Source organism: Pelodiscus sinensis, chromosome 20 (assembly GCF_052426305.1).
Source record: "Pelodiscus sinensis isolate ZL-2025 chromosome 20, ASM5242630v1, whole genome shotgun sequence".
NCBI classification, from domain to species: domain Eukaryota; kingdom Metazoa; phylum Chordata; order Testudines; family Trionychidae; genus Pelodiscus; species Pelodiscus sinensis.
Window position 1 is genome coordinate 29,857,208 of NC_143071.1, and position 23,902 is coordinate 29,881,109.

Here is a 23,902-nt window from a genome sequence, read left to right on the forward strand (position 1 = left end):
TGTAAAACCGGAGCCGGGGGGGAGCCCTGGCCAGACAGAGGGCTGCCCCCACATGGAGAGAGGAGCTAGATGTGCCAGCTCTTCCCAGAGCACCGCTGAGCATGGGGAAAGGGAGACAGGTCTGTTTACTCGGGCAGGGTAGACAGAAGCCAGCCATGTCTTGGAGAGGCCCCACCGAGTGTAGGGCAGCGTCTGGGAGGAAACAGTGCACATCTGGCTGCAAGCACCAGCCCGCCAGGTGAGGCACAGGAGGGGAACCCCGTGCCGGGGGAGGCTGCTAGGCAGGGGCCTGGCTGCAGCCAGCACCATTCCCGTGGGCACTGCTGTGTCCGGCTGTGGAGTTACAGTTCTGTGGCCTGGCCCAGCCCCCACTCCAGGCGGTTCCAGACAATAGGAGCGCTGCCTGTGCTGAGGACAGTGCATGGAGCCCCACTGCCCCAAGGGGGGAGCAGAGACATGCCTGCCCCGAGCCCCCAGCTGTGGAGTTTCCTGGAGCAGCAGGGCTGGAGCAGGCACAGACTGCCAGAGCACTATGCTGTGCCACGGGCCAGGGGATCACGGCACCACAGGCCATATGTTGCCCACCCCTGCGCTATAGGCTGGTGAAATGGTCCCTACCCTCAGCTAGACTTGCTGCGTTCAGGGCTCCAGACTTTTGCCTTCACATCAGCCATCCTTCTCCTAACCCAGCTCCGGGCTTCCTATGGCCTTCCCCTTCTTGCCAGCAGGCTGGCACTGCCCCGTCACCCCGCGCCTCTGGCCACACGCCCAGGCTGCAGCCCTGGGAGACACAAACCCTGCCGGGGCTAGGTTATTCTACGGGGGCAAGAGGATCCTAGTGCGAGCGGCAACTCTGCACCAGTGTCACAGCCCAGCCACGCCCCGAGGAGCCGTCCAGCCACCCCGCCCCCATTCTCCTTCGATGCTCAAGCCTTAAGGTCCTTAAAGCTTTGCTGCCGCCGCTTCTTAGGCAACCCTTTCAGGGGGCTCTTGGCTCAGTTCGCTCTCGGGACAGGGGAAAGCTTCTGGTGAAGCAGGGGCTGCCCGAGAGCACCCAGGCAGCTGGTGCAAACCCCTGCAGCTCAGGCGAGCAAGAGGAACCCCAATAGTCGGGCAACATCAGATCCAGAGGGGCAAGGGGGCAGAAGCAGAGATCACAGACCTGACCCTCCCCCAAGTCCGTCCAACTAAAGCACCTCTTTGGACAGAGCCAGCCCGGCTGGAAAACCCTGGGGGCCCTGGCCCACGGCTGCTGGGGAGCAGAGGGGCTCCCCCTTGGAGCAGCGCGCCTTGCGGGTCACGGGGCAGTCCGCCCTTTCCCCGATCCCGCTGCCATGTGGGTCCTGAGCGACTCGCCCACGGAGCAGGAGAGAAGTTGCCACCTTAAGGTGCATAAGCAGCTGATGCGGAACACGAGCTGCCTGGGTGGCAGAGGTAGAGATTCCACCCCCTGCACTCAGGTGACCCAGAATGATGCTAGAGGGGGCCCTGGTCATGGCTCCAACGGGGGCCGGAGCTCAGTCTGTCCAGCAGGGCGAGAGCAGCCCCAGGGCCTGAGCCCCCCCCCCAGGTTTTGTTCAGCTCGGCCCTAGGAAGAGGCCGCGCCTGCCGGGATCTGCCAGCCAGCAGAACGCACGGAAGCAAGCGGAGCGCGCCACAGCCCTCCGGCTGGTCCTGTGTCCAAGCCAGCCACGCTCAAGCTCCAGCCAGTGACTCGGGTCCATTTTATTGTGGAACTGCCTCAATCGGCCAGCCGGGCCCAGGCCCTTCTTGCCACTGTTACAGGCCGCAGGAATGGTCCCGGCCTGCTCTGGAGACTCCACGGCCCCCGGGCGCGGACCTCACCTCCAGCGTCTTCCTGCCACCACTAGCGCTGTTAGCGCCACAGCTGCAGTTTAAAACCAAAAATAAATAAAAGCTCGAGAGGGAAGAGGCAGCTGGAGGTTGGCAGCGCTGCCGCGAGACCCGGAGCACGAGCCAGAGGCCACGTTGCTGCATTCCTGAACCTCAGAGCTGCCCCCCATGGAGAAGCTGCAGGCACTGCCAGCCTATGGCCACCGGCACCCCATGCAGGCTCTGCCGTTCTCCCCACGCCCCAAGGCCGGGAGGGGCAAGGCTGCAGCGTGCAGCATGCGCAGAGCCCCTCACCCGCACAGGCCACATGCTGCTAGTCTCAGTTGACGGTTTTAAGCTTCTTGCTCAGCCCTCCCGGCTGGTTCCCGTCCTGTTCCCGTTTCTTGGAGGCTGGGGCCGAGTCGCAGGCCTTGTTTTCGCTGCCAGCCAGCTTCTGTGAAGCCACAAAGGCCTCGTTCAACAAGCGTAGCTCCCGCCTCTCCTTCCGCTCCTCCATTTCCACGATCTCCTCGGCAAACAGAGCCTTGAGGGGCTGGATGAGCTTCGGGATCGTGGCAAAGTCCTCAAAACGCACCTGGAAGGTGATGGAGCACAGTCACAGGGAGGGGCCAAGACAGAGAAACGGCATTTTACTGTGGGCCTGTTTCCCATTCTACCCTTTGGCTCGTCCATTCACACCGTCAGCTTTTTCCACCAGGGACTGTCACATCGCGCACCGGGGGGATCCAGGTTGCAACACAGGATGTACTGGGGCGGGGGGGTTCCCCCCATTTCTCTCAGAATCCCGACAGGGAAAGCGCCATCCAACACAGGATGTACTGGGGCGGGGGGGGTTCCCCCCATTTCTCTCAGAATCCTGACAGGGAAAGCGCCATCCAACACAGGATGTACTGGGGCGGGGGGGGGTCCCCCCATTTCTCTCAGAATCCCGACAGGGAAAGCGCCATCCAACACAGGATGTACTGGGGCGGGGGGGGGTCCCCCCATTTCTCTCAGAATCCCGACAGGGAAAGCGCCATCCAACACAGGATGTACTGGGGCAGGGGGGGGGTTCCCCCCATTTCTCTCAGAATCCCGACAGGGAAAGCGCCATCCAACACAGGATGTACTGGGGCGGGGGGGGTTCCCCCCATTTCTCTCAGAATCCCGACAGGGAAAGCGCCATCCAACACAGGATGTACTGGGGCGGGGGGGGTCCCCCCATTTCTCTCAGAATCCCGACAGGGAAAGCGCCATCCAACACAGGATGTACTGGGGCGGGGGGGAGTCCCCCCATTTCTCTCAGAATCCCGACAGGGAAAGCGCCATCCAACAAGATTTCTGAGCACATCCCAAAAGCATTTTAACAGGCACTAACCCTTTGGGGCACTGGCCTTTGTTCAACTCAAGCAAGTGCAACAAGTTTGCGTTCAGCAGCTTTTGCCACGTAAAGACAGCCCTCCGGGGGCACTTTGCAGAGGCCAGTGGCTCAGACAAGCAACCCGTGGGCAACCCAATGCACAAAGGCATGTTCTGGGAGCCCCGCTGCCCAGGTAGGTGCGGTAACTGCGATGCAAGTGCTGCGGTGGCAGCAGAAAGCCCTGGCAGGGTGGCCGGGCGAGCAGCACTTTGCTGGGTATTGGAGAAGGATGTTACCAATTTGTACCTATTAGTCCAGAAGGGCCCCGTTGCGGCTCTGCACCTTAAATTTGGTCAGAGCTGGGTGCGCAGGCAGCCTGGCTCCTTCTATGTTTAAAATGCAGAGCCGCAGCGGGGCAGGTCTGGGGCCCAGCCCAAGCAGGGACTGAGCAATCCCAAGTCACGCCAGGCACCGGACCACTGTGCCTGCCTCCCCTGCCCACCCCCACGCTGCAGAGACAGTGCTGGGGAGAACAGACTTTTAAGCTAGCTCCACCCCCTGCACCAGCTCCTACTTTCTCCCCCGCCCGCCCCACCGCCTTGGATAGTCACTTCCATCCCCAACTGGAGACCCAGGCTGTGGAGGGAACGCAGACCCCACATCTGCCTGCCGGTGAGTCTGCTGCTCCTGACAACGCCAGCTCGTGCCGGTGGCAGGGAAAAGCCCTCTCCTGGCCTCTGTGCCAGCAGGCCCAGGCAAGGCCGGCTCCTGGGCAAAGCTGCAGGCACAAACTCACCTGTGTTTGTAGCACTGCCACGAACGGACAACAGCTGCAAGCCAGCTGCTGGAGGAGAGCTGCCTCTGCATGCCTCCTGCAGGCACTCAGATTGTGATGGCTGAGCGAGCAGCCCCGAGCAGGAGCCCTGGACGCAGGGAAGAGCTGCTGGTTCCCCCCACGAGAAACCCACGATCCCGGGTTCAGCACCGGCCCCGCCCGGAGAACAGCGCCAGGCCCCCAACTCACCCTCATGTGGTCGAACGCGATGCCAACCCTGTCGGAGAAGTCGGCGCTGAAGAGCGGGATCTTGGCGTACCGCTGGCTGAAGTGATTGAGCATGATGAACTCGGCATTCATCCTCATCCCGACCCCGATCGCCTGGGACGTCGTGCTGCAGGGCGCGAGACGGAGCCGTGAGCAACGCCAGGGCCTGCCTCCAGGAGAGGAGCTGGGGGCCGCGTTCCGAAGGACCAGCGCCCCCAGCCTTGGCCCAAGGTGCCAGACACAGCTCGCGTGCACGGGAACTTGGGCCACTCTTGTTTTAGCAGCTGGTGCCGGAAGGCAGCTTCCCTGCTGGGACGTGGCGCCCATCCCCCCTCCAGCCACGAGGGGCAGCAAGGCCGCTGCAAGCTGGGGGCAGAGCTGGATGCTTGTCGCGTCTTGTCCCACCCCCGACATGCCAGCAGCACGCCCGCATCCCTTCGGGTCGGGCCTTCGCAAGGCACCAACTGGGCCTGGAGATGCTGCCGAATGAGCCGAGTCCTCGCTCCAGGCCAGCTGCAGGCCTCTAGCAGAGCACCCTCCTCCCGCGACCCCTCCCTGGCCTGAGGCCACAGAACCAGACGGGGTCGAACTGACGGGAGCCTGCCGGACTCCGTGCACCCAGGGAAGCTCCAGAAGCAGAAGCCTTGGTCACGAGGGCCGAGGGCGATGCCCGGATCTTGGAAGGCAGAGCCGACCTCCCAGAAGTGCCTTACCTGTGCGTCTTCTCTGCCGCCTCGTCCTCCAAGCCATCCTCTAACGTTGCTTCATGGATCAGCAGCGTAGCCCCTTTCCCTGCGAGAGCGCCAATGCTCACTCCGTGCTCCAGCGGAGCAGACACAGGGCTGGGGCAGACAGGTACTACGCTGACTGGGGGGCAAGCGGGCTCCTCTGACCCCAATCTGGCCCACCTGACCAGTGCAGCTAGACGACTTCTCAGAGTGCTTAGAGTCACTGGCTGCACTAAGAGCCCAGGCCACCCCCGGCAGGACTGGGAGGAGACGCACCCTGATGCTGCGAGGGTTTGTCCACACCTGCCTGGCTCACAACACAAGGTGACAACAGAGCGCGTTTCCCGCCGGCCTGCGTTCGACTCACCCATTCGGACCAAGGCCTCGCAGGGCATCGTGTCACCAGAATAGACGATTCTCCAGCCAGATGTGTGTTCCAGCAAACAGGCAAAGGCATTTCTACAGTGTCGGACCTCGCACGTCTGGAACTGAAGAAGGCCACAATCATTACCCGCCGTAGGTTACCCTTCCGCTTTTCTCAATACCTTCTCCTGTCATTGGCCACTTACTTGCACCAAGTCGTACTTCGCCAGCAGCGAGCTGACGAGCGCCTCGGCTTTCGGCCCCATGGCTTTCGCCCCTTCCACCAGAAGCTTGATAGGAATCATACTGCACAGCAAGCAGGGAGACGGGTAGAAGTCAAGGCTACAATGAAAACTATTGTTCAAATCAGCTGAGCAGAACGTTCCATTTGGGAAGGGCAGCCGCCTGGCACGCAGCGAGGTTTCCCCAGGACACGTGTCCTAGGTCTGTGCTGAGGCAGTCACGCCCCAGCTTCGGGCTGCTAATCCTCACCACACCCTGTCCAGCACCCTCGGGCGGTGCCGTACACTCCCTCCATCCTCCCAGTACCCTCTTCCCATTCCTTTCCCCTCCCAGAGTCCTTTCTATCTTGTTCTGCCACTCTCCTGCCTGTGGCTTCATGCCCGATTTGGTCTCTGCCCTGGTCTTGCTGCATGGCTGGAGGGCCAGGCAAGCTCACAAAGGGCTAGTGCAATTCAGCAATCAAACTCCTTTCAAAGGACACCCGATGGGAACGTGCCCAGGGGACAAGCCAGAACCCTGCAAAGGGGACAGGTCTGGGCTCTCCTGCCCCAGCTGCAGCAGTCCTTCCTGGCCGCTGCTCAGACCTGGCTCCCAAGCGCAGGCCTTTGGACACGGTGACCGACACTACACACCGAGTCCCAAAGAATCCAAGTACTTTGCCAGCCTGCCACAAGGCGGGTGGCTTGGAGCCACACTCCAGCCCATCAGTGTCTGCCACAAACCCCATGTGCATGCTCAGGCCCCAGGGGAGAAGGGAGCAAGGGGGCATGTGAGATCCGCTGGGCTGGTTAGGTTTGCAGTGAGGTGGCATTTTGCTGCCCAGTCTCTGATCTGCTGCACAGAAGAGCTCGGAGTTGCAGAGATCCATGGAAACGGAGCTGATTGGCCTGTGCAGCACGCGGCACAGCAGTGGTACGCCCTGAGCCACGAACCCCACGGCTGTTTCCCGCGGATTTAGCCACCTGTGGGGCACTCACTCGGTGTGGCCAAGAATCTCTTGGCAGTGGTTGTGGTACAGCTGCAGCCATGTCATGAGCGGCGTGGGCGCTATCAGCAGCAGCGGGCTGGGGGGCTGGCCAAGGGACACCTGAAAGCAGAAGAGGCGAGGAAGGGTCAGAGCTGGGGACGCCCGAGAAGCGGGCCCAGGGCAGTACTCGGTCTGGGCGGAGGCAGGCACTGCTCCGGGGCACGAGCAGAGCCACACGCTTGTGGGCAGTGGCACGGCTGTGGCACTTACGAATGCTCGCTGTCTCTCCAGCAGAATGTTCAGCAGGCCCTGAAGGGAGAAGAAGGCAGAGCTGGTCAGTCAGCTACCGTGCGAGACAGCCACCTGTCTGGGTGGGGCCGATGACACAGCCCTCTCTCCAGCCCAGGGAAGTGTGGGGCCCTGCTCAAGGGAGGAGCGCTGCTCCTGGCCCGCCCCGATGCTCAGATGGCCTTGGCAACCAAGAGAAGGCAACCCTGTAGCCCAGCCCCCTGGAAGGAGGGGGAAATACGCAGCCAAGGCAACTTCAGCCCTGAAGGAGAACCCCCTTCCTGGGGCCTGGGCCAGGGCTGCAGCGGCAAGTAGCAGAGAACACTGGCCCAACACCCAACGGTTCCAGCGAAGCTGAAGTACTTGATATGAGACCGGCCCCCGACTCTGCTGCCCCATGGCCGCTGGAAAAGGCAGCCCCGGCGGAGGGCAAGGAACACAGCTTGCCTGGAGCGGGGCCTGCTCGCTCGCTGAAGCACATTCCTGTGGTGCCGAGTGCGCTGCTGGGAGCCAGAGAACCCCCAGAAACAGGCTCAGCAAAAACCCATGTTTCTTCACCCAGCCTGTCCCCACCTGCGGGGACCAGAGCTAGAGGCTTGGGGCCAGCAGCCCGAGATGCAGCTGGGGGACTCATTCCAGGGATGGGCAGCAGACCCGCACCCAGCAGAGGAGGTCTGACGTGGGTACTGGAAGCGGCAGAACCATTCCCAGGAGAACACACGCTGCACGTGGCAGAACTTGCTGGGACAGGAGTCCCCCGGAGGTGGGCACAAGCCACACCCAGCGGGGAAGCGGCTGCCCCGCAGCACTCACCGTGTGATGATCAGCATGAATGTGGGACACAAACACGGCTGCCGTGTTGCGCAGAATTGTGTCCACCTGGTCCCCGTAGTGGCGGCAGAGCTGGCCAAACGTGCCCTCCCCGCAGTCCAGAAGCAGCGACTGGGTGGGGCTGGGGAGAGAGCGGGTGTATTGCTGGCAGGAGCTGGCGTGCACAGACACTGCCCAGCACTGCAGCGCAAAGGGGGAAGCTGAGAAGGGACAGCTGGGGGTGAAATGCAGCAAACAGCTGCCTCTGTAGGAGGGACATGGAAGGGTCAGTCTCCACAGCTGCTGCAGCTCTTGCTCTCACGCGAGGCCACCAGACACCCTGAACAGCCCCCAGAAAGGCAGGGGTCTCGCGCAGTGACCATTGTGCAACGCTGCCTGGCCCACTCCCAGCCCTGCAGGTTAGTAGGGCCAAACCCCGAGGGAGACGTGGCCAACCCCCAGGGAGGAAAGGCGCAGAGCGCCGCCAGCTGTCACCTGATATTTATCAGCGTGGAGCTGACGTTCCGGATTTTCATTGGAATCGCAGAGCCCGTTCCGAGGAAGACTATTTCTGGGTAAGGCTCAGTTTTGCCTAGAGAAAATACGTAACACGCTTTGAGCGAACGCTGGCAAGAGCCTGCTGCCCTGCAGGATGGTCAGGCCAGAAGCATCGGAGCAGATCTCCAGACCCTGCACAGGTGCAGACAGCGGAGTGTGAGCCCCCGCCTCAACTCCCCACAGCATCACTGCTACTGGAGTGGGGATGGGGAGAACAGCGCTAGCAGGACACCTGGCTGCAGGCCCACCCTGGCGGAGGCAGGACTGGGCTTGGTGGGGACGGACATGCTGCTGCCCAATAAGAAGGGACAGGGCCCCGTGGCAGGCCACAGGACAGGCTGTGCTGCCAGTATCACACGCCATGGGCATTGCCTAGCCACAGGACTGGAGCCTGGCTCCGGAGGGAGCCAGCTGTGGATTGGATGCTGCTCCTCTCATACTCCACACGCCCACAGCAACTAGTGCAGAGCAGAACGTGAGCAGAACACTGGAGCAGAATGCCAGGGGGGCGCTGCCCGCAGCAGTGCTAGGGGGCTGCTGGTGATTAAACCTTCCCCCTGCAGTGCTGGAGCCCCAAAGCCAGCACCCTCCGCGAGCCAAGCATGCCTACTGGCCTGTGCCATGCTGAGCAACAAAGTGCCAGTGGGAGCAAGCCTATCCCGTGCTCTGCAGGCTCCAAGGGACCCAACGACAGGCGGAGTTCGTTAGCTTGCAGGGCGATGGGAACCTTTCACCTGGACAGTATCCGCTTACACACAAGTCCCCGGTTTCCACCCAGCTCAAGCCAGACCCTAGATGGTGTCCCCATCAGAGGTCTTGTGCACTTCTCACCCGCCCGGTCCGGCCCAGCCTGCAGGCGCTCTCGGCACTCCTTCACACAGTCCTGGAAGCCAGGAAGCTCGAGGGCTTCAGCCACAAATTCGGTGGGACTGCAGACAGTAACCATGTCTCTGCAACGACCCATAGGCCCCAAATCAGGAAGGGGAGGGGAGGAGCTGAAGAGTTTAAGCAGTAACATGACACTTTATCCCATAAATTAGACACTAGTCTAGTTAGGAAAGTCCCCAGAGGTGCCGGCTTTAAACCTACCATCCACCAGAGGGCAGTGCGATGCCTCATCCCCAGGACTGACACCAGCCTGCAGGGGGCAGTGGCCACGGGCGGGAACTCCAGCCCAAAGCAATCGATGCATGATCCCAGGGTTTAAGGGCTGCACATTCCACCGGGTGCCAGCAAACCCTGCGCAGCTCCAGGGCAGCCGGCAGCACCGTGCTGAAATCCACCCGCCCGCTACAGAGCTCATCGCGCCCCACCAGGGATGTGAACCCCGGCTACTCAGCGAGCCGGCTAACGTTGGGTTGCCCTATGGTTAACCGACCAAAGCAGGATCCCAGGTAGGACGCCAGACCAGCTCCGGCCGGCAGTGGCAGCTTAGTGTCCGGAGGACTGAAATGCTTCAATCCAACCCAAGCCACGTGACTGGCTCCGGGGTTAGAGGGTAACGTAATGGCCTGTGACATACAGGTCAGAGGTTCTCAAATGGGGACACGTAGAGCTCTTCCAGGGATGCAGCCATTCATCCAGCTACTGGCCTAGTTTTATACCAGGCTCCATAAAAATCACTAGCCAAGTCAGTACAAGTATTTCCTACAATGGCCTGCTTAGCCCACTCGCTGTGCTACACTGACACGCAAGCGCCGCGTTTCATGTTCTAACGAGATGGCCACAATGACACAACTGTCCAGTAGGTGTGGCTGTGACCCCTCTGTGGCCACATGCCTGACGACGCGCGCCACTCGGCTTTAAATATCCGGGGGAGACTTGGGGTGCGCAAGACAAATCAAACTTGGGAGAGGGGCACAGTGGTCTGGGAGACAGAGCCACTGGGCGAGATGATGGAATGATTCCTTCTTGCCCTAACGCTATGAAACCTCTAGGGTCACACGAACACTGGGCACCCCATGGGTCCAGACAAACCCAGACTAAGTGCTCCGGCGCCCAGACTGTCTTACGAGAGATTTGTGCAGCATTCAGTAAAACGGGGCCTTGAGTTCTTTGGGGACACCACAACGCACCCACACCCCCGGGCTGATCAAAGCTTCTCCAGGGCTCTGTCCCTGCACAGGCTGGCCAGAAACAAAGAGTGTAAAGGTGACTTCAAGCCACCTTTGCTGCATCCCCCCCGCGGTCTGCGCTCATCATCTGATCTGAAATTACACCTGCTTCCAGGCAGGTGCCCCCAAGCCAGATCTCTCTCTAGTTTCTATATAACCAAGCATGCCAACCTCTGCCACTGCGGCTGGGGCCTCAGCTGGTATCTCAGGAGGCACTCTCCCCGCACGACAGGCACGCTGAAAGTGGCCTCTTCTTCCTGGATGAGACAGAAGGAGCAACATAGAAGCGTGCGCGAGCTGGCCTCTGTGGACACCTGAAGGGATGCCCAGCCTCTTACCTGACTCCAGGAGCTGTTGAGCAGCGGGAAGATTTCGGAGTGAATGAGATTCAGCTGGGTCTGGATTTTGTGGCTGCGGAGGCAGTGCACGGTGCTCACATTCTCATTAAGTATCAAGTGCTGAGTCGAGGGTGCAAACCTGGAGAAAGATGGCCCAATAAGCTCAGTGCTCAGCTCCAACCGGCTGCTGGGCACCAGGGCTCACTAACCAGTCTGAGATCCCGGCAAATGTGAAAGTTACTTTAAGCCAGGGCTACTCAACTTTGGAAGCCCCGGGGGCCACAATGACACTCACAGCACATGCTGAGGGCCGCAGCTTAAGGGTGGTTGCCTATACATGCAAATATATGCAAATAGCTTTTCATACTGACAGGCACGAATACAAAAAATGAGGCAAGACTACACAACACACAGGCCCCATTTAAGTCAGTTCTGCTGCTATTAATAAAATGCACCATTTACCCCATTTCCACCCGCATGACAGCACTTTTAATGAGCTATGGCAGTCCAGGAGTTTAACTACTAAACCGCATCTCAACAGAAGACCATTCTATTGACTATTTGTTTTGGCTTCACAACAGTCCAGAGATTTAACCACTAAAACACTTATCAAGCCAAACTGCACCGGAAACCCAAACTGCTCCACGGGCCGCAAACCAACGGGCCGCGTGTTGAGTAGCCCTGCTTTAAGCCACCGTGAACAACTCTCCCGTACCTTTCCAGCCACTCTCTGTACCGGCTGTCCCGAAGCACCGACTCTGGGGTGATGTGAACCACCAAGGCCACGGGGCCCTCAGCCTTCCCTTCTTGGTATCTAGAACAAACATTTAAGAGCCAAGATGACACAGTGCTTGACTCCTACTCCAGCGAGATCTCCCCTCACCCAAGGACACAGCTGCTCTTTCTGACTGGGCCCTCCCGGAAGCACACACAACTCCCCCTGGAAGGGAGCCTAGCAGATACGTCACGGCTCAGATTGAGAGCAAAGGTGTTTGGGTTCCACGACTCCCCAGTGGCCCCGGGCCAGTCATTTACCAGAGGGCCCACGGCCTCCGTCGGTACGAGGGTGATAGCTTCTCACAAGCAAGAGGAAGACCAAGGACAGGGCAGGCCTGTTACTCAGGGTGTGTCTAGACTACAGGGTTTTGTCAACAAAACTATCCCTGCACCTACACTGCCACTGAGTTCTGTCCACATAACATCGACAGAACTCAGCAGTTGTGTCGACGGCGGTAAACCTCATTCTACGAGGAATAACGCCTTTTGTGGACAGAGTGCTGTCGCCAGAAGGCGTTATTGCATCTACACTGTTCTTTGCGTCTACACTGTCATGTCGACAAAGCAGCTGGATTTGTCGACAGAACTGGCTGTAGTCTAGACGCTCTTTGTCGACAGTATCTGTCAACAAAACTTCTGTGGACAAAAGCCTGTAGTCTAGACGTACCCTCAGTGAGCACGAGAGAAACAACAGAAATGGCAGAAGTGCTAAACGACTTTCAGGTTTCACCACAACGACTCGGAGTTAGATGCTCTGACGTCACCAGGGCCCAATGAAGCAGACCCCAGAAGACTCAAAGAGCCGACTGAGGAGATATCGGAGCGTTTGTGATTCTCTCTGAAAAGTCATGGAAAGGGGCAAGCACAGTGCCAATCTGAAAGAGGAGAGTAAGGCCAGTGCAGGGAGTGACAGACCAGTCAGCTTAACCTCGGAGCTCACAAAGATAGTGGAGCAAAGAACCAACTTGCAACACCTAAAAGATAAGGTGGTAAGTCAAGGCAGAGTTGTCAAGAACAAACCGTGGAACCACCTGAAAGGACTGGGGGAAGGGAGAAGCAGCAGACGTGGTTTCTCTTGACTTTAGTAAAGGTTTTAAATCATCCCTCACACAACCCCTTCGTACACTAGGGAGGTACAACTGCTCCCGTCAGGCAGGCGCCTAATCCATCTCCAGGAGTCAGCTATCAAGGGTTCACAGTCCAGCTAGAAGGGCACGTTGGCCGGGGTCCCACAGGGATCACTTCAGGGCCGGTTCTGTTCAATATGTTCCATATTAGCCAGAATGGGCAGGAACAATGCCCCTAGCCTCTGAAGCCAGGAATGGGCAACAGGAGAGCGCTCACGTGGGGATTACCTGTTCTGTTCTTTCCCTCTGAAGCACCCGGGTTAACCAGTTACGTGTGATGGTAAGGCAATGTTTACCGGGTATCGGGATAACTTGTTAACTGGCGCCTGGCCAGAGCAGCTGGGCCCATCGCCTGCCGCATGACACAGCGGGCCCGTTAACTGATTAACCATATAGTTTAACAGGTTAATATTTTAAATGGGATTTTACAGCCCTAGTCAGAAGACAGGCTATTGGGCAGGACGGGCATTTGGAAGAACCCAGTGTGGCCATTCTTATGTTTATCTAAATTATTTAAGAACATAAGATTATCCTTGAAAAAGACCGTGAACAATACCCAGCGGGGAGGGGTGAAAGTGCTTCGGTGGTAGGATTAAAACTTAAAATGATCTGCACAAATTGGAGAAATGGTCTGAAATAAACAGGATGAAAATCAATAAGGACAAATGCAAAACACTCCGCCCAGGGAGGAACAATAATGCACCAAACATGGAAGCTGATTTCCCAGGCAGGAGTGCTGCAGGAGGGGGCTGGGGGGCTCATGGCCCGTGTTCCCTTGAATTTCGCTTTGTGCATGTGGAGGTGTGTGACATGGCAGGAGCGTGGGAGGGGGTCTGGAAGAGAAGCTTGGGGTGGCATGGTGGGATGTTTCCGCTGGGGATGTGGGCTCCCAGATGGGGTGCAAGGCTCTGGGGATGAGGAGTTTAGGATGCGGGAGAGGGATCCAGAATACAGCAGGGGGCTGTGGGCTGAGACAGGGGATTGGGGTGTACAAGGGGTGATGGCTCAGGGTGGGCCCAGGGACAAAGGCGTTAGGATGCCAGAGGAGGCTCCAGGCTTGGGGAAGAGCTCAGGGCTGGGAGCTGGGTGGAAGAGGGGACAGCAAGTTTCTCCAGGGGTCTGGCCCTGCAGATTGGCCCAGGACCACAGAGCGTCAAGTCCCCTCTCCCAAGACAGGCCTTGCACGGTGTAGGTAACATCCCGCCCAGGAGCGAGTCAGAGAGCAAGCGCCCTGCACAGAGCACACCGGGCCACAGCCCTGCCTCTCATACTCCAACTTCTGTGCCTTTAGGAGCTCCAGATCTCGGACACTATCTGCAGCTTTCGGTAACCAGGCCATTCAGACTCCACCACTGCCCACGAAGCGCGGCGGATTCCATCTGTAGTCAGGCTAACAGGAGATTTCCACTGTTCTACAGAAACGCCCCAGCCTGATACCCCCAGCCCACTCCCTGTCCCACCACCCCCACTGCACCTGCGGAATGTGTCGTTTTCACAGACGGCATCCACAAAGCCTGCATGAGGACACTCTACGACAATGAACACGGGGCCTGGGTCAGGCGGGGTACACACCTCTTCGGGCAGGATCTGCAATGGAGGCAGCCGGGTTACCCCATGCTCAGCCCACGGTACGAGCTGTCAGAACGCGCCTGGGTGACTGGCTCCCTCTTGGCAACAGGGCCAACGGCCCATGCGCTCCAACCCCAGCCTCGCCTCACTCCACGCACAGCTGGCTGGGAACGGGCATGCTCCTTCTGCCGCTGGGTGCCAGGTGCACTGCTCAATGCTCAGCGCGCCCCTCTGGCACTGGCGCCGCCCTCTCCCCCGAGCCTGGTGATTACTCAGATCATTGGTTCCCTGGTTCACCTGGTGCAATGGGCCCCTAACAACGGCCTGCACAAAGCACCTCAGTGCAGCGCACCAGGGTGTGCTCACATGGGCTCCCTTGTGCTCACATGGGCTCACTTATCGCCATGATCAGTGCAGAGGGAGCGAGGCTGGGAAAGCTGCCAGAGTCTGGGGAACCCAAGGAAACATGCCAAACTGATTCCCGCCTCTCCGAGGTACATTGCGGGTCAGGTCAATCAGCCCTAGCTCCTGGCAGGAGTAATGAGAGGACGGGACTGGTTGCAGTGGCAGACCCGTGGGGCCCCCAAAGAGGCTGACTATGGCCGGCCTTAGTTCCTACATTCTGAGTGAGCTGGGTCCCAGGGCCGAGAGCGCAGTCGTACCTCTCTGCCCTCGAACGTCACGCTCTGCCCGTCTTTGACAGCCGCAATGATGGGCCCAATGGCTGCAGTTCCACTATGGATGAGAACACAGACAGTGGCAGCGTCGGTACGGCCAGGCCCCTCCCTTCCCCCCAGCACGCAGGCAGGGCTCCGGTACTTACACAGGCAGGCCCAGCTCCTTTGCTTTAGCCACCAAGAAGTTCCCCTTCTTTGGGTGAAGCTGGCAGGAATCGAAAAGAGAGAAGCGCTTCACTTGATGCTCTCATGTAAGGAGCCACCAACATGTCACAATGTTCCAACACGAATGGAATGGGAGGAGCAAGAACGGGGCTCACGCCCTCACTGGCTCTGTAATAGCCACGAGAAGGGACTGCAGGAGACATTTACTACAAGGCTGGGGGTTTTAATTCTCAGGAACAGCAAATCCTCTGTTCCGCTTCAGTGGCTTATCTGCCCAGAGGTATGGCTCTGGAGCTCCAACCCGTAGAGGTGGAGAGTCTAAGATATTTTCTTTCAAGAGTCCAGCAGCAGAATCACATAAGTGTTACACAAATACACAGCTACCCAAAGCATCTTAAACAGCAGCTCTGCATCCTGTCTCATAACCCTACCAGGTCCCCAGTCACAAGGTCGTCTAGGAAAAGCAGGGTAGATAAGACCTGAATTTGTAATGTAATAGACAAGCAGAAATATCTTTCTAGCCTACGTGAAGGAGCACGACAAAGTTGTTTCTGTTGTAGGTCACTTCTAAGAGTAAAGCACCCAGACAGCATTCAAATCCCGTTCTCTCTCGACTGCTACATTTGAGTGCAGCGTTACTGAGTACAAATGGTGGCCAAACCCCCCAATCCAGCTAAAAGGTGGTATCGGTATTAAACTGATCTAGATACAAGAATGACACTTCTTACTTTACAGATGAAAGCAACCACCAGCGTTGGGTCTCTGCTGACAACTCTCCTGTTGCCATCTTAAAAAACCAAAGAGAAAACACCACCACAAAAAGGCAAAGTTACACAGGACAACGTAGCTGGAGCATCTTCTTCCTTAAAACAAAAGGTGCCAGTTTCCCGCAGTGTCCCATCCCGGCCCTTCCTGTGACTTTACTCACAAGGGCCATAAGTAAGGCTAGGATTTAGTCATGGGCATTTTTCATTCAAGTCAGACAGGCCACAGGCAGTAAACAAAAATTCACAGCTCATTTCCTGCCCTCACCCTTTATTCCCCGACTAAATCTGAGCTGCCTAGAGTCATTCGAGAAGCAACTGGCTGTGGGGCTGCTTGAATCCCACACTGGCCGTTCCGGAGGTCATGGAAAGTCATGGAATCCGTGACCTCTGTGCCATGTGCAGCCGTAGCCATGCGGGACTATTATGGTCATCCAAACCCAACCTCAAATACAGCACAGACCAGAACGCTAAGCCAGGGATCCCTCCATCAAACCCAAAGATAGGGTCTTAATTTCACGACTTGAGGGGACAGAGTCCGCCCTGTTCCAAGATAACTGACCCCTGGAATAACTTCACATCAACATTTGCTACAAAATGGTGAATCTGTCTAGTGTCAGGGTCCATCCACTAGATCTTGACTTGCCTTGTGTTCTCCTTCTGCTCACATTATCCCCAAGCAATATTTCAGCAGAGAGCACCAGCTCTTTCTTATTTCACCAAGAAGATTCATGCAGGGAAGCAATTACACCACGTCTACAATTTCCGAGGTTTTGTCCCAATCACACTAAGAAAACACAAGTTCCTGCACCTGTTTTCTTCGAGGCTTCTCTCTTCTTGTTGCCCTCTGGACACTGGTGCTCAGCAGTGGGAAAGCCAGGCTCTGGGGCACATTCGGGGCTGACTCCACGTTCAGGACTCTGATGCAGCCTGTGCTCATTGGCCAAGCGCCTTCCTGTCCCAACCCCAAGGGAGGAAAAGAAACAGACTTGCTCAGGAGGCAAGAGTGAGAACACACACACGGCGCTTCCTTCAGAAAGTTTCTCCAAAATGCCCTGATCAGTTTAAAAGGGCAGAGCCCCTGGCCCCTTGTTTCTGCATATTACACTTCGCCCATTTCAAGAGCTCTCCAAATGCCATGCTCAAGCACGTCCCCCCAGTGCAGCAGGAGTGCACCTGTCACATGGAAAGACAGTTAAGGAAGCATGGCTCACAATAACTTCCCTTCCATGGGCAATCAGCTGAAGGAAGACCCCCGACCTCTAGTGGAGGCACTGCTCAAGGTTTCCTTCAAAGCTATGTTCTCACCACGAGAGGTACACACACAAGGCTGTCACTATGGTCAGGTTCACAAACAGTAACCACGTACCACAGCCAGCGTCACAAGTAATCCTGCTCCCCTTTCTGCTCCAGACACCCTTTGCTGCCAACCACTCAAGCCAGACTCCCACACTCACCCACAAGAGGTACTTGGTAGACGGTCATGGTCTCATCCTTGTACTCGGGCTCTGTATGGGGCCGCACAACTAGCAACAAGACAGTGAAAACATTAGACATCAGCCTGGCTACGAGCCCCTCCAAAGCTTGTATTAACCAGCCACTGCAGACGCCGGCACGCCAGGACTCTTGAAAGCAGAGAGGTGTTTTAGTGCATGCAGGAGCGCGCAAATCTTGTAAAGTCCTGGGAGTGGCTCTTCAGGCAGTTTCCTCAGGCCAGATGCTGAAACTCTCCACTGCCGCAGGGATAAATACACAGAACATCAAGAGAAAGCAACTCTCCTCATCTGTCCTAAGCAGCAGCGATTAAAGCAATCCATCACTACACAGCTCTGAACGGGAGAGGGTTCTACGGCCTCAGGGTTTCCACGTTTCCTTTCTGCCTTTACACAGCCCCAGGACAGCGCTTGGCGCAGGGCAGCACGAACTCTGGCTGGGGGGGAGTGGAAGCGTTCTATTCGCATGGACCACTGCGTACACGGAAGAAGAAAGCAAGCTCTCGAGTAACTGCAAGCTGGTTTTAGAATGTCAGGAGACACCACCTCTATGCAGCAGCCACACTAAGGTTGATTTATTGTAACCAGGTGACATCTTAGGAGGGACAGTTATGCTCCACAATGACAAGTGCTTGTCAGTCCTAGGATAGACCTTCTCTTCCAGTCCTGTGATACCATGATTCATGTGCCCCCCCCCCAAGGGAAGCTATGATGGGTCTCCCCCCACATCCTCTGCAGTGAAGCTTCTCTGCAAGGGCTTGTCATCCTGGAGTGCTTCTTTAACACCTCATGCATCAAGAGGCTGCTATTCAGAGACATACATCGGGCAGGAAGGTGCAGACATTAGAGACAGGAAGTGCACATGGATGAATGCTGTACATACCCAAGTCTATTCCTTTCAGTGGCCCAGAAAACACTTTGATAGCTTCCAAGTAATTTTGCTGGAAAAAAGACAATACGGTAAAAAACCCACCACCCAAAGAGAGGTCACTGCCTCGGATCAGGTAACTTTCTGAATCAAAGCATGACATTGAAAGCAGTGAGATGCAGAGAAGGTGAGATGCAGTGAGGTGCAGAGAAGCTCATCATCTCAACTCCCAGTTAGGAGAAAAGCTGACTCCACCCTATTCTTTGTACCATTATCTCTGATGTGTTTATACCATAACTTCACACAGGGTGTTCTGGCACCAGCCCTCTGGAATAGATCTGCACAAGTGTCCAGTGCCTTGCACTTCCTAGGGTGTTCTGTGTTTGTGCAACATCAGCCATGTTCTTGCCAAGTTCACGTACCAGATGGGGAATCTGCAAGCAGGCATCTGCTTTGGAACAGAGACTGACTTTGCTCAGCCTAACTCTTGCTTACTTTGCATTAAGTCAGCAAGACCGGACTTTGGTTTAGGCCTCATCCCAACTCTCTTTCTACTACAGGGAAAAGAGTGGGCACCATGTTTCTTCTCACTGTAAGTACATTCATTTTTGTAGTGTAGGGCAGCATCTCCCCGAAAGTGACATGTGGCCCCAATAGCTGCAGAGCCAGAAAGCTAGCCAGAGAGTTCTCCCACCCAGTAAACACTTTCTCTTTAGGCCAGGGATTAGGAAAATGAATATGAAGGTCAAGGAGAAGAGCTTCGACAAGTGGACAATCATGCAGTGCCCATGGATACTGTACTCCTGATGAGAGGAACCAACAGTCCAGACACTGAGGCCAACACTGAATCTATGTTACCAGAACTCTCTTGCAAGATTTAGAATTTGGTCAGACACTTGCAGAGAACCCTAATGGTTGCCAAAAGAACTGCCCCATCACACTGCTGAAGGAGACAGGTGGAGAATGGCTGTTCCATCTACTGGAGAGCCTGCACCAGATGAGACTGTTCCAAGTGATGGCAGTCTGCTGCTGTCTAGAGTGGTTTCTAATTGGGACGACACACAAGCAAGCTGTGCATCCCATGAAGCCAAGCCCGAAAGCAGAACCAAACAGTTACAGGGTGGTCCTTGGCAAACCCTCATGGTTTAGGTCTTGGACTCTTAGAGGGTCCCCACTTCTGAAAGAAACAGCTACTCACCAGTTGCGGTGGACCTGAAAGAACACACTTTGGGAGTCCTGTGTCTTTTAAGGTGAGAATCATTCCTAGGAGAGAGAGAACGAACACACAGGTTGGGAAACAGCCTTCATCATGAACCCATGGGAGCACCGCCACAGAAAAGGGGATAACTAGAGCCCTGAGAGAACACAAAATTTGTATCCACATCCATATCCACAAGAACAAGCTGCAGATGCAGATAACTGTGGCTATAAAGAGAGTATCCACGGATTTGCAGGGCTCTAGTTTTAACCAACTTTCCACTATCTGGCCAATTTCCAACCTTCTTCACAAGGAGGTGTAAAGTCCTGTGATTAAGGCCCTGGTCAGAGACTCAGGAGATCTGGGTGAAGCCTTTGGCTCTGCTTTGAGTGCTCTTGAACAAGTCACGCATCTCTTAGCATCCAAATCCCCATCAGTAAAACAAGGACTACCTGACAGGGATATTGGGGGATAACTCCATAAGCACTGGGAAGCACTCAGGTACCCACTACAGCAATGGGAATTACATACACACTCAGAAGGACAGAAGATCCCTGTAAGTAGGGATGTGAACGTTTAACCAGTTAACTGGTGGGGGCTGGAGCAGCCCCCTACCTGTCGCAGGCAGGGGTTGCTCTGGTTGTCCAGAGGAGCTTCTGCCTTCTGCAGACTCTCTCTACCCTCTCTCCCCCCTCCCAGCCACCTCCAGGACAGCACCAAGAAGATGGCTGGAAGGAGAAAAGGGGCCCTTGACAGATGAGACCTCCCCCACCCTGAGCCCCTCCTCCAATCTTAGTCTCACCCACACCCATCCCCAGCTTCCTGCACTGTGTGCCCCCTCCCCCTTGCACAAATATATCCCCAAAGCCCTGCCCTGACTCCTGCATCCGATACACCTCCCGCCCCCTGTCCAGGAGGACCCAGGCAAAGGTCCTGTGTAAGTAGACTATATACAAATTGCTAACTAGCAGAACACAGAGTAAATTGACAAGAGTGGAAAGACAAATGATTTTCCCTACCTCTTCCTGCTAGGAAAATCTTTGGTATTACTCACCACGAAAGCAGGGAAGTTTGCACACATGCCATTTTGAGAGCAATTTACACCTTACTTGGCCTGGTTCGAGCATGAAAGCTACACTCCAAGAACAGATTGTACCATATTGGAGTACAGTTCATGTACAGCTCAAAGCTGGCAACAACTATTTAATAACACACTCCACAAACATATTAAATTGGCCACACTTGTGAGCTCAGATGCTCCACTTAAAAGCATTTTGCTGCCTATAATGCAGTAAATTTTGAACGCCACATCTGATCAAATCCAAAACTTCAGGGAATATTCTAGGCATCAATGGGCAGGAATCTATTCGTGGGGGAGGGAGGGGCAGACCAGAAAGCCAAAAGTGGGAAAATAGGGAACATGTGAAGCCTCCACCAGCTCTTTACCTGAGCCCCAGCTGATGACACCCATTAAAACTTTCCAGTTCAACAGTACTATTAGTTCATCTCTGTCTACCAACCCAACACAGGTTAATTAATGTGATGACACCCATGCTGGGGTTAGGGAGAGCCAGACAGTGTGTGAAGGGCATATAAATCTCTTGGCATAGGATGAGAACAGGGGATCCTGGAAAAGGTGGGGGGGGGGGGAACAATGGGAATCAGATAGTATCATTGGTGGGGGAGTGACGGGGGACTTAAGGAGGAAGAGGGAAACAGGGTGCGCACAGAACTGCTGACATGGGGGACACATCCTGTGGTTGGGGAGGGAGATTGGAAGAACCTGATATGAGGGACAGGCTGCATACTGGAATCTTGTTATGGTGGGAAGAATAAATGGAGACACACACAGAGCCCCTTGCATAAAGGGAGAATGATGGACCTTTGTATGGAGCTGGAAGCACCCAGAACTCTGGGAGACGAGAGGAACTGCAGGGAACCCCTGAAACAGAGGGGCCATGAGGGAGGCAGAGAGCCTGTCATAGCCCCTCTCTTACACAATAAGCTCAGCTATGAAGTGTGCACCCCAGGACTCACTTACCAGATAAGCCACCAACATTCGCCCAGTTCATTCTGGTGAGAAAGATGTTGTCTAAACGAGACACTTTTAATCTGAGAAGAGAAAGGTTTGGCTTATGGAACAACCAAAGTTCAGCTTCTATGTTGTGGCAACTTCTTCCCCTTAATCCCAGTGTGGGCACTTACTTGTGCTCCTGCAAGAGGCGCTGGATCCCTTCCCCGCAGTTGAAGAGATACCTGGAAAGGGATGAGAGCGCTTCGTAAGGCAGGACTCCCCAAGCAAAAGCAGCTCGGTTTCTGGGCCTGCTTCAGGAGTGGAGCTCAGCACCAGGCTGTGCACAAACCCCGCAGCTACCTGGCCAGGGGAGTCTGCAACCAGCACACGGGTGGAGGGGGGAGCCCAGGCAGCACGTTGGTGGACAGACGGGGACTAAAGGGGGGGAGGGGGGAGGGACCAGCAGGAGAGGGGAGACTGAAGGCGGTGAGGGGGCTGGGAGAAGGGCCGGCAAGAAGGTGGGAGGGCCCGGGGCTGGGGCCCATGGGGCCGGCAGGAAGATGGGGGGGAGGGCCCGGGGCTGGAGAAGGGGCCCGCGGACAAGGGATCGACAGGAAGGTGGGGGGGCACGGGGATGGGCCAGAGGGAGGGGCCCGCGGGCGGGGGGCCGGCAGGAAGGGGGGGCCCGGGGCTGGAGGCGGGGCTCGGGGCCGGCAGGAAGGGGGGGGGGGCGGGGGGGAGGGGCCCGGGGCGGGGGGCGGGGCTGGGAGGGGCCGGGGCTGGGGGCGGGCGGGGGCGCGGGCGGGGGGCGGGGGGGGCTGGGAGGGGCCCGCGGGCGGGGGGCGGGGCTGACCGGTTGTAGTCGGAGAAGACGTAGAGCGCGGCGCCCGCCTCCCGGCTGCCGGCCGCCGCCACCTGCACGTGGACCACGCTGGGCCCGGGCGCGGCCTGCTCCGAGCCCCGCCGCTTCTCGCGCGTGCGCAGGTGGCGCAGCGGGTCCTTGGGCGGCCGGGGCCGGCGCGGCGCGGGGGGGGGCGCGGACATGGCGCGGAGCGGCGCGTCCCAGCGGCAGCCCGGCCGCAGCCTGAGCCCGCAGCGCCACATTCAGCCCGGCCGCCACATGCGACGCGCGCGGACCAATTACGTAGCAGCCGTCGCGCCCCGGCGGCCAATCAACATTTGGCGTCAGAGTTAACGTCCCCGCTCATGTGACACCGCTGCCCAATAGAAATCGAGCTCGTGCTCGGAGGGGAGAATCCGAGCCCCGCCCATCTCCGGCACGTGACACCCAGCAGCTAATGAGAATTCAGTCTCCGAGTGTTTCTAATCGCACCCCGGATTTCCGGGACTAGGGCGTGTGTCTGTCATGTGACACAGGCTGTCCAATAAGACGCGCTAGCGGGGAGGGCATGGGCTCCTGTCAAAGTGACTAAGGCGGGGGAGCCTGCGGCTCGCGGGGGTGGGCTCTGCTGGGTGTGCGCAGGCGCGTGGGGCGGCGCGTGCGCAAAGGGAAGAGGCCGGCCAGCCAGCGAGCGGGTGGGTGGGGGCTGTTCTTTGTGCGTCCTCGGCTGAGCGTGCCCTGTGCGCTCACCGGGGGGAGGGGCTGGGTATCAGGGAAACTGAGGCAGAGGCGGGGCCAGGCTGCCCATGGGGGGGGGTATCAGGGAAACTGAGGCAGAGGCGGGGCCAGGCTGCCTGTGGGGGGGGGTATCAGGGAAACTGAGGCAGAGGCGGGGCCAGGCTGCCTGTGGGGGGGGGGGTATCAGGGAAACTGAGGCAGAGGCGGGGCCAGGCTACCTGTGGGGGGGGGTATCAGGGAAACTGAGGCAGAGGTGGGGCCAGGCTGCCGGGGGGGGGGGGCAGTCGATGGCTTTGCCAGGGCAGTTGGATTATGCAGCCGTACATCCGATCCCTGAGGTTCTCCTGGCCCCAGCCCAGGGCCTCGGTCTCCTGCTGGCGCAGCCTCTGCCCAGGCAGCGCGATTCTCCCCTCCGAGCACAAGCTCATCTTTAATCAAGAATCGTGATAGAAATGCAGCCTGTTAGTCTGGTCTGGCTGAAGCAAAATGCAGGACTATGTAGCACTGTAAAGACTAACAAGATGGTTTATTAGGTGATGAGCTTTCGTGGGCCAGACCCACTTCCTCAGATCAAATAGTGGAAGAAAATTGTCACAACCATATATACCAAAGGGATACAATCAAAAAAAAAGTGAACACAGTTTGTCATCGTGTGCTGACAGTTTCCGTCTGCTATGTACATTGGACAAATGTCTCAGATGCTTTGCCAAAGAATCAATGCACACAAAACGGTTATCAGACAGTATCATAAAGAAAAAACAGTTTCTTGCCATTTCAACCAGAAAGGGCATTGTCTCAACGACTTAATTACCTGCATCCTGCTTCAAAGACATTTTAACACCAGACTTGAAAGAGAAACCTCTGAACTGTCATTCATGCTTAAATTTGACACTTTACACCAGGGTCTTAACAAAGATGCTAATTACCTTACCCATTACAAAGATAGCTTCCCCAATTATCACCTCTAATATCATTAGCTCACAGACATTTACCTCATCCCACCTCTGTTCTGAAATTTGATTTGTCC

At 56.9% G+C, this 23,902-nt stretch overlaps 1 protein-coding gene across 3 annotated transcripts; it reads right to left on the reverse strand.

Moving 5' to 3' along the window:
* Positions 1-1,705: 1,705 nt before the first annotated feature.
* On the reverse strand, positions 1,706-22,441 carry ELAC2 (elaC ribonuclease Z 2). Of its 3 annotated transcripts, XM_075903454.2 has the most exons (25): positions 22,150-22,441; positions 21,488-21,538; positions 21,324-21,394; positions 19,283-19,347; positions 18,100-18,157; positions 17,181-17,249; positions 16,535-16,678; positions 15,688-15,746; positions 14,941-14,999; positions 14,780-14,852; positions 14,023-14,135; positions 11,360-11,458; positions 10,645-10,783; positions 10,478-10,563; positions 9,024-9,142; positions 8,130-8,226; positions 7,638-7,776; positions 6,807-6,845; positions 6,547-6,656; positions 5,533-5,668; positions 5,331-5,451; positions 4,949-5,027; positions 4,218-4,362; positions 2,149-2,428; positions 1,706-1,888 (listed from the first exon to the last, which is right to left on the reverse strand). In XM_075903454.2, the coding sequence occupies exons 1-24, from the start codon at positions 22,398-22,400 to the stop codon at positions 2,174-2,176; spliced, it is 2,577 nt and encodes an 858-aa protein (XP_075759569.2). In that variant the 5' UTR covers positions 22,401-22,441; the 3' UTR covers positions 1,706-1,888; positions 2,149-2,173. The 3 variants fall into 3 exon arrangements, with proteins under 3 accessions (XP_075759569.2, XP_075759568.2, XP_075759570.2); XM_075903453.2 differs by having other exon boundaries at positions 1,706-2,428; positions 22,150-22,440; XM_075903455.2 differs by having other exon boundaries at positions 1,706-2,428; positions 5,533-5,632; positions 22,150-22,439.
* Positions 22,442-23,902: the final 1,461 nt, after the last annotated feature.

What these genes read in the sequence shown, in the direction of transcription:
- ELAC2 (XM_075903454.2), bottom strand. Translation starts at nt 22,400, where the DNA reads ATGTGGCGCTGCGGGCTCAGGCTGCGGCCGGGCTGCCGCTGGGACGCG. An exon ending in TCAACAGCTCCTGGAGTCAG is followed by an intron (nt 10,564 to 10,644) that starts GTAAGAGGCTGG and finishes TGTCTCATCCAG; the next exon opens with GAAGAAGAGGCCACTTTCAG. An exon ending in TCCACGCTGATAAATATCAG is followed by an intron (nt 7,777 to 8,129) that starts GTGACAGCTGGC and finishes CTCTCTCCCCAG; the next exon opens with CCCCACCCAGTCGCTGCTTC.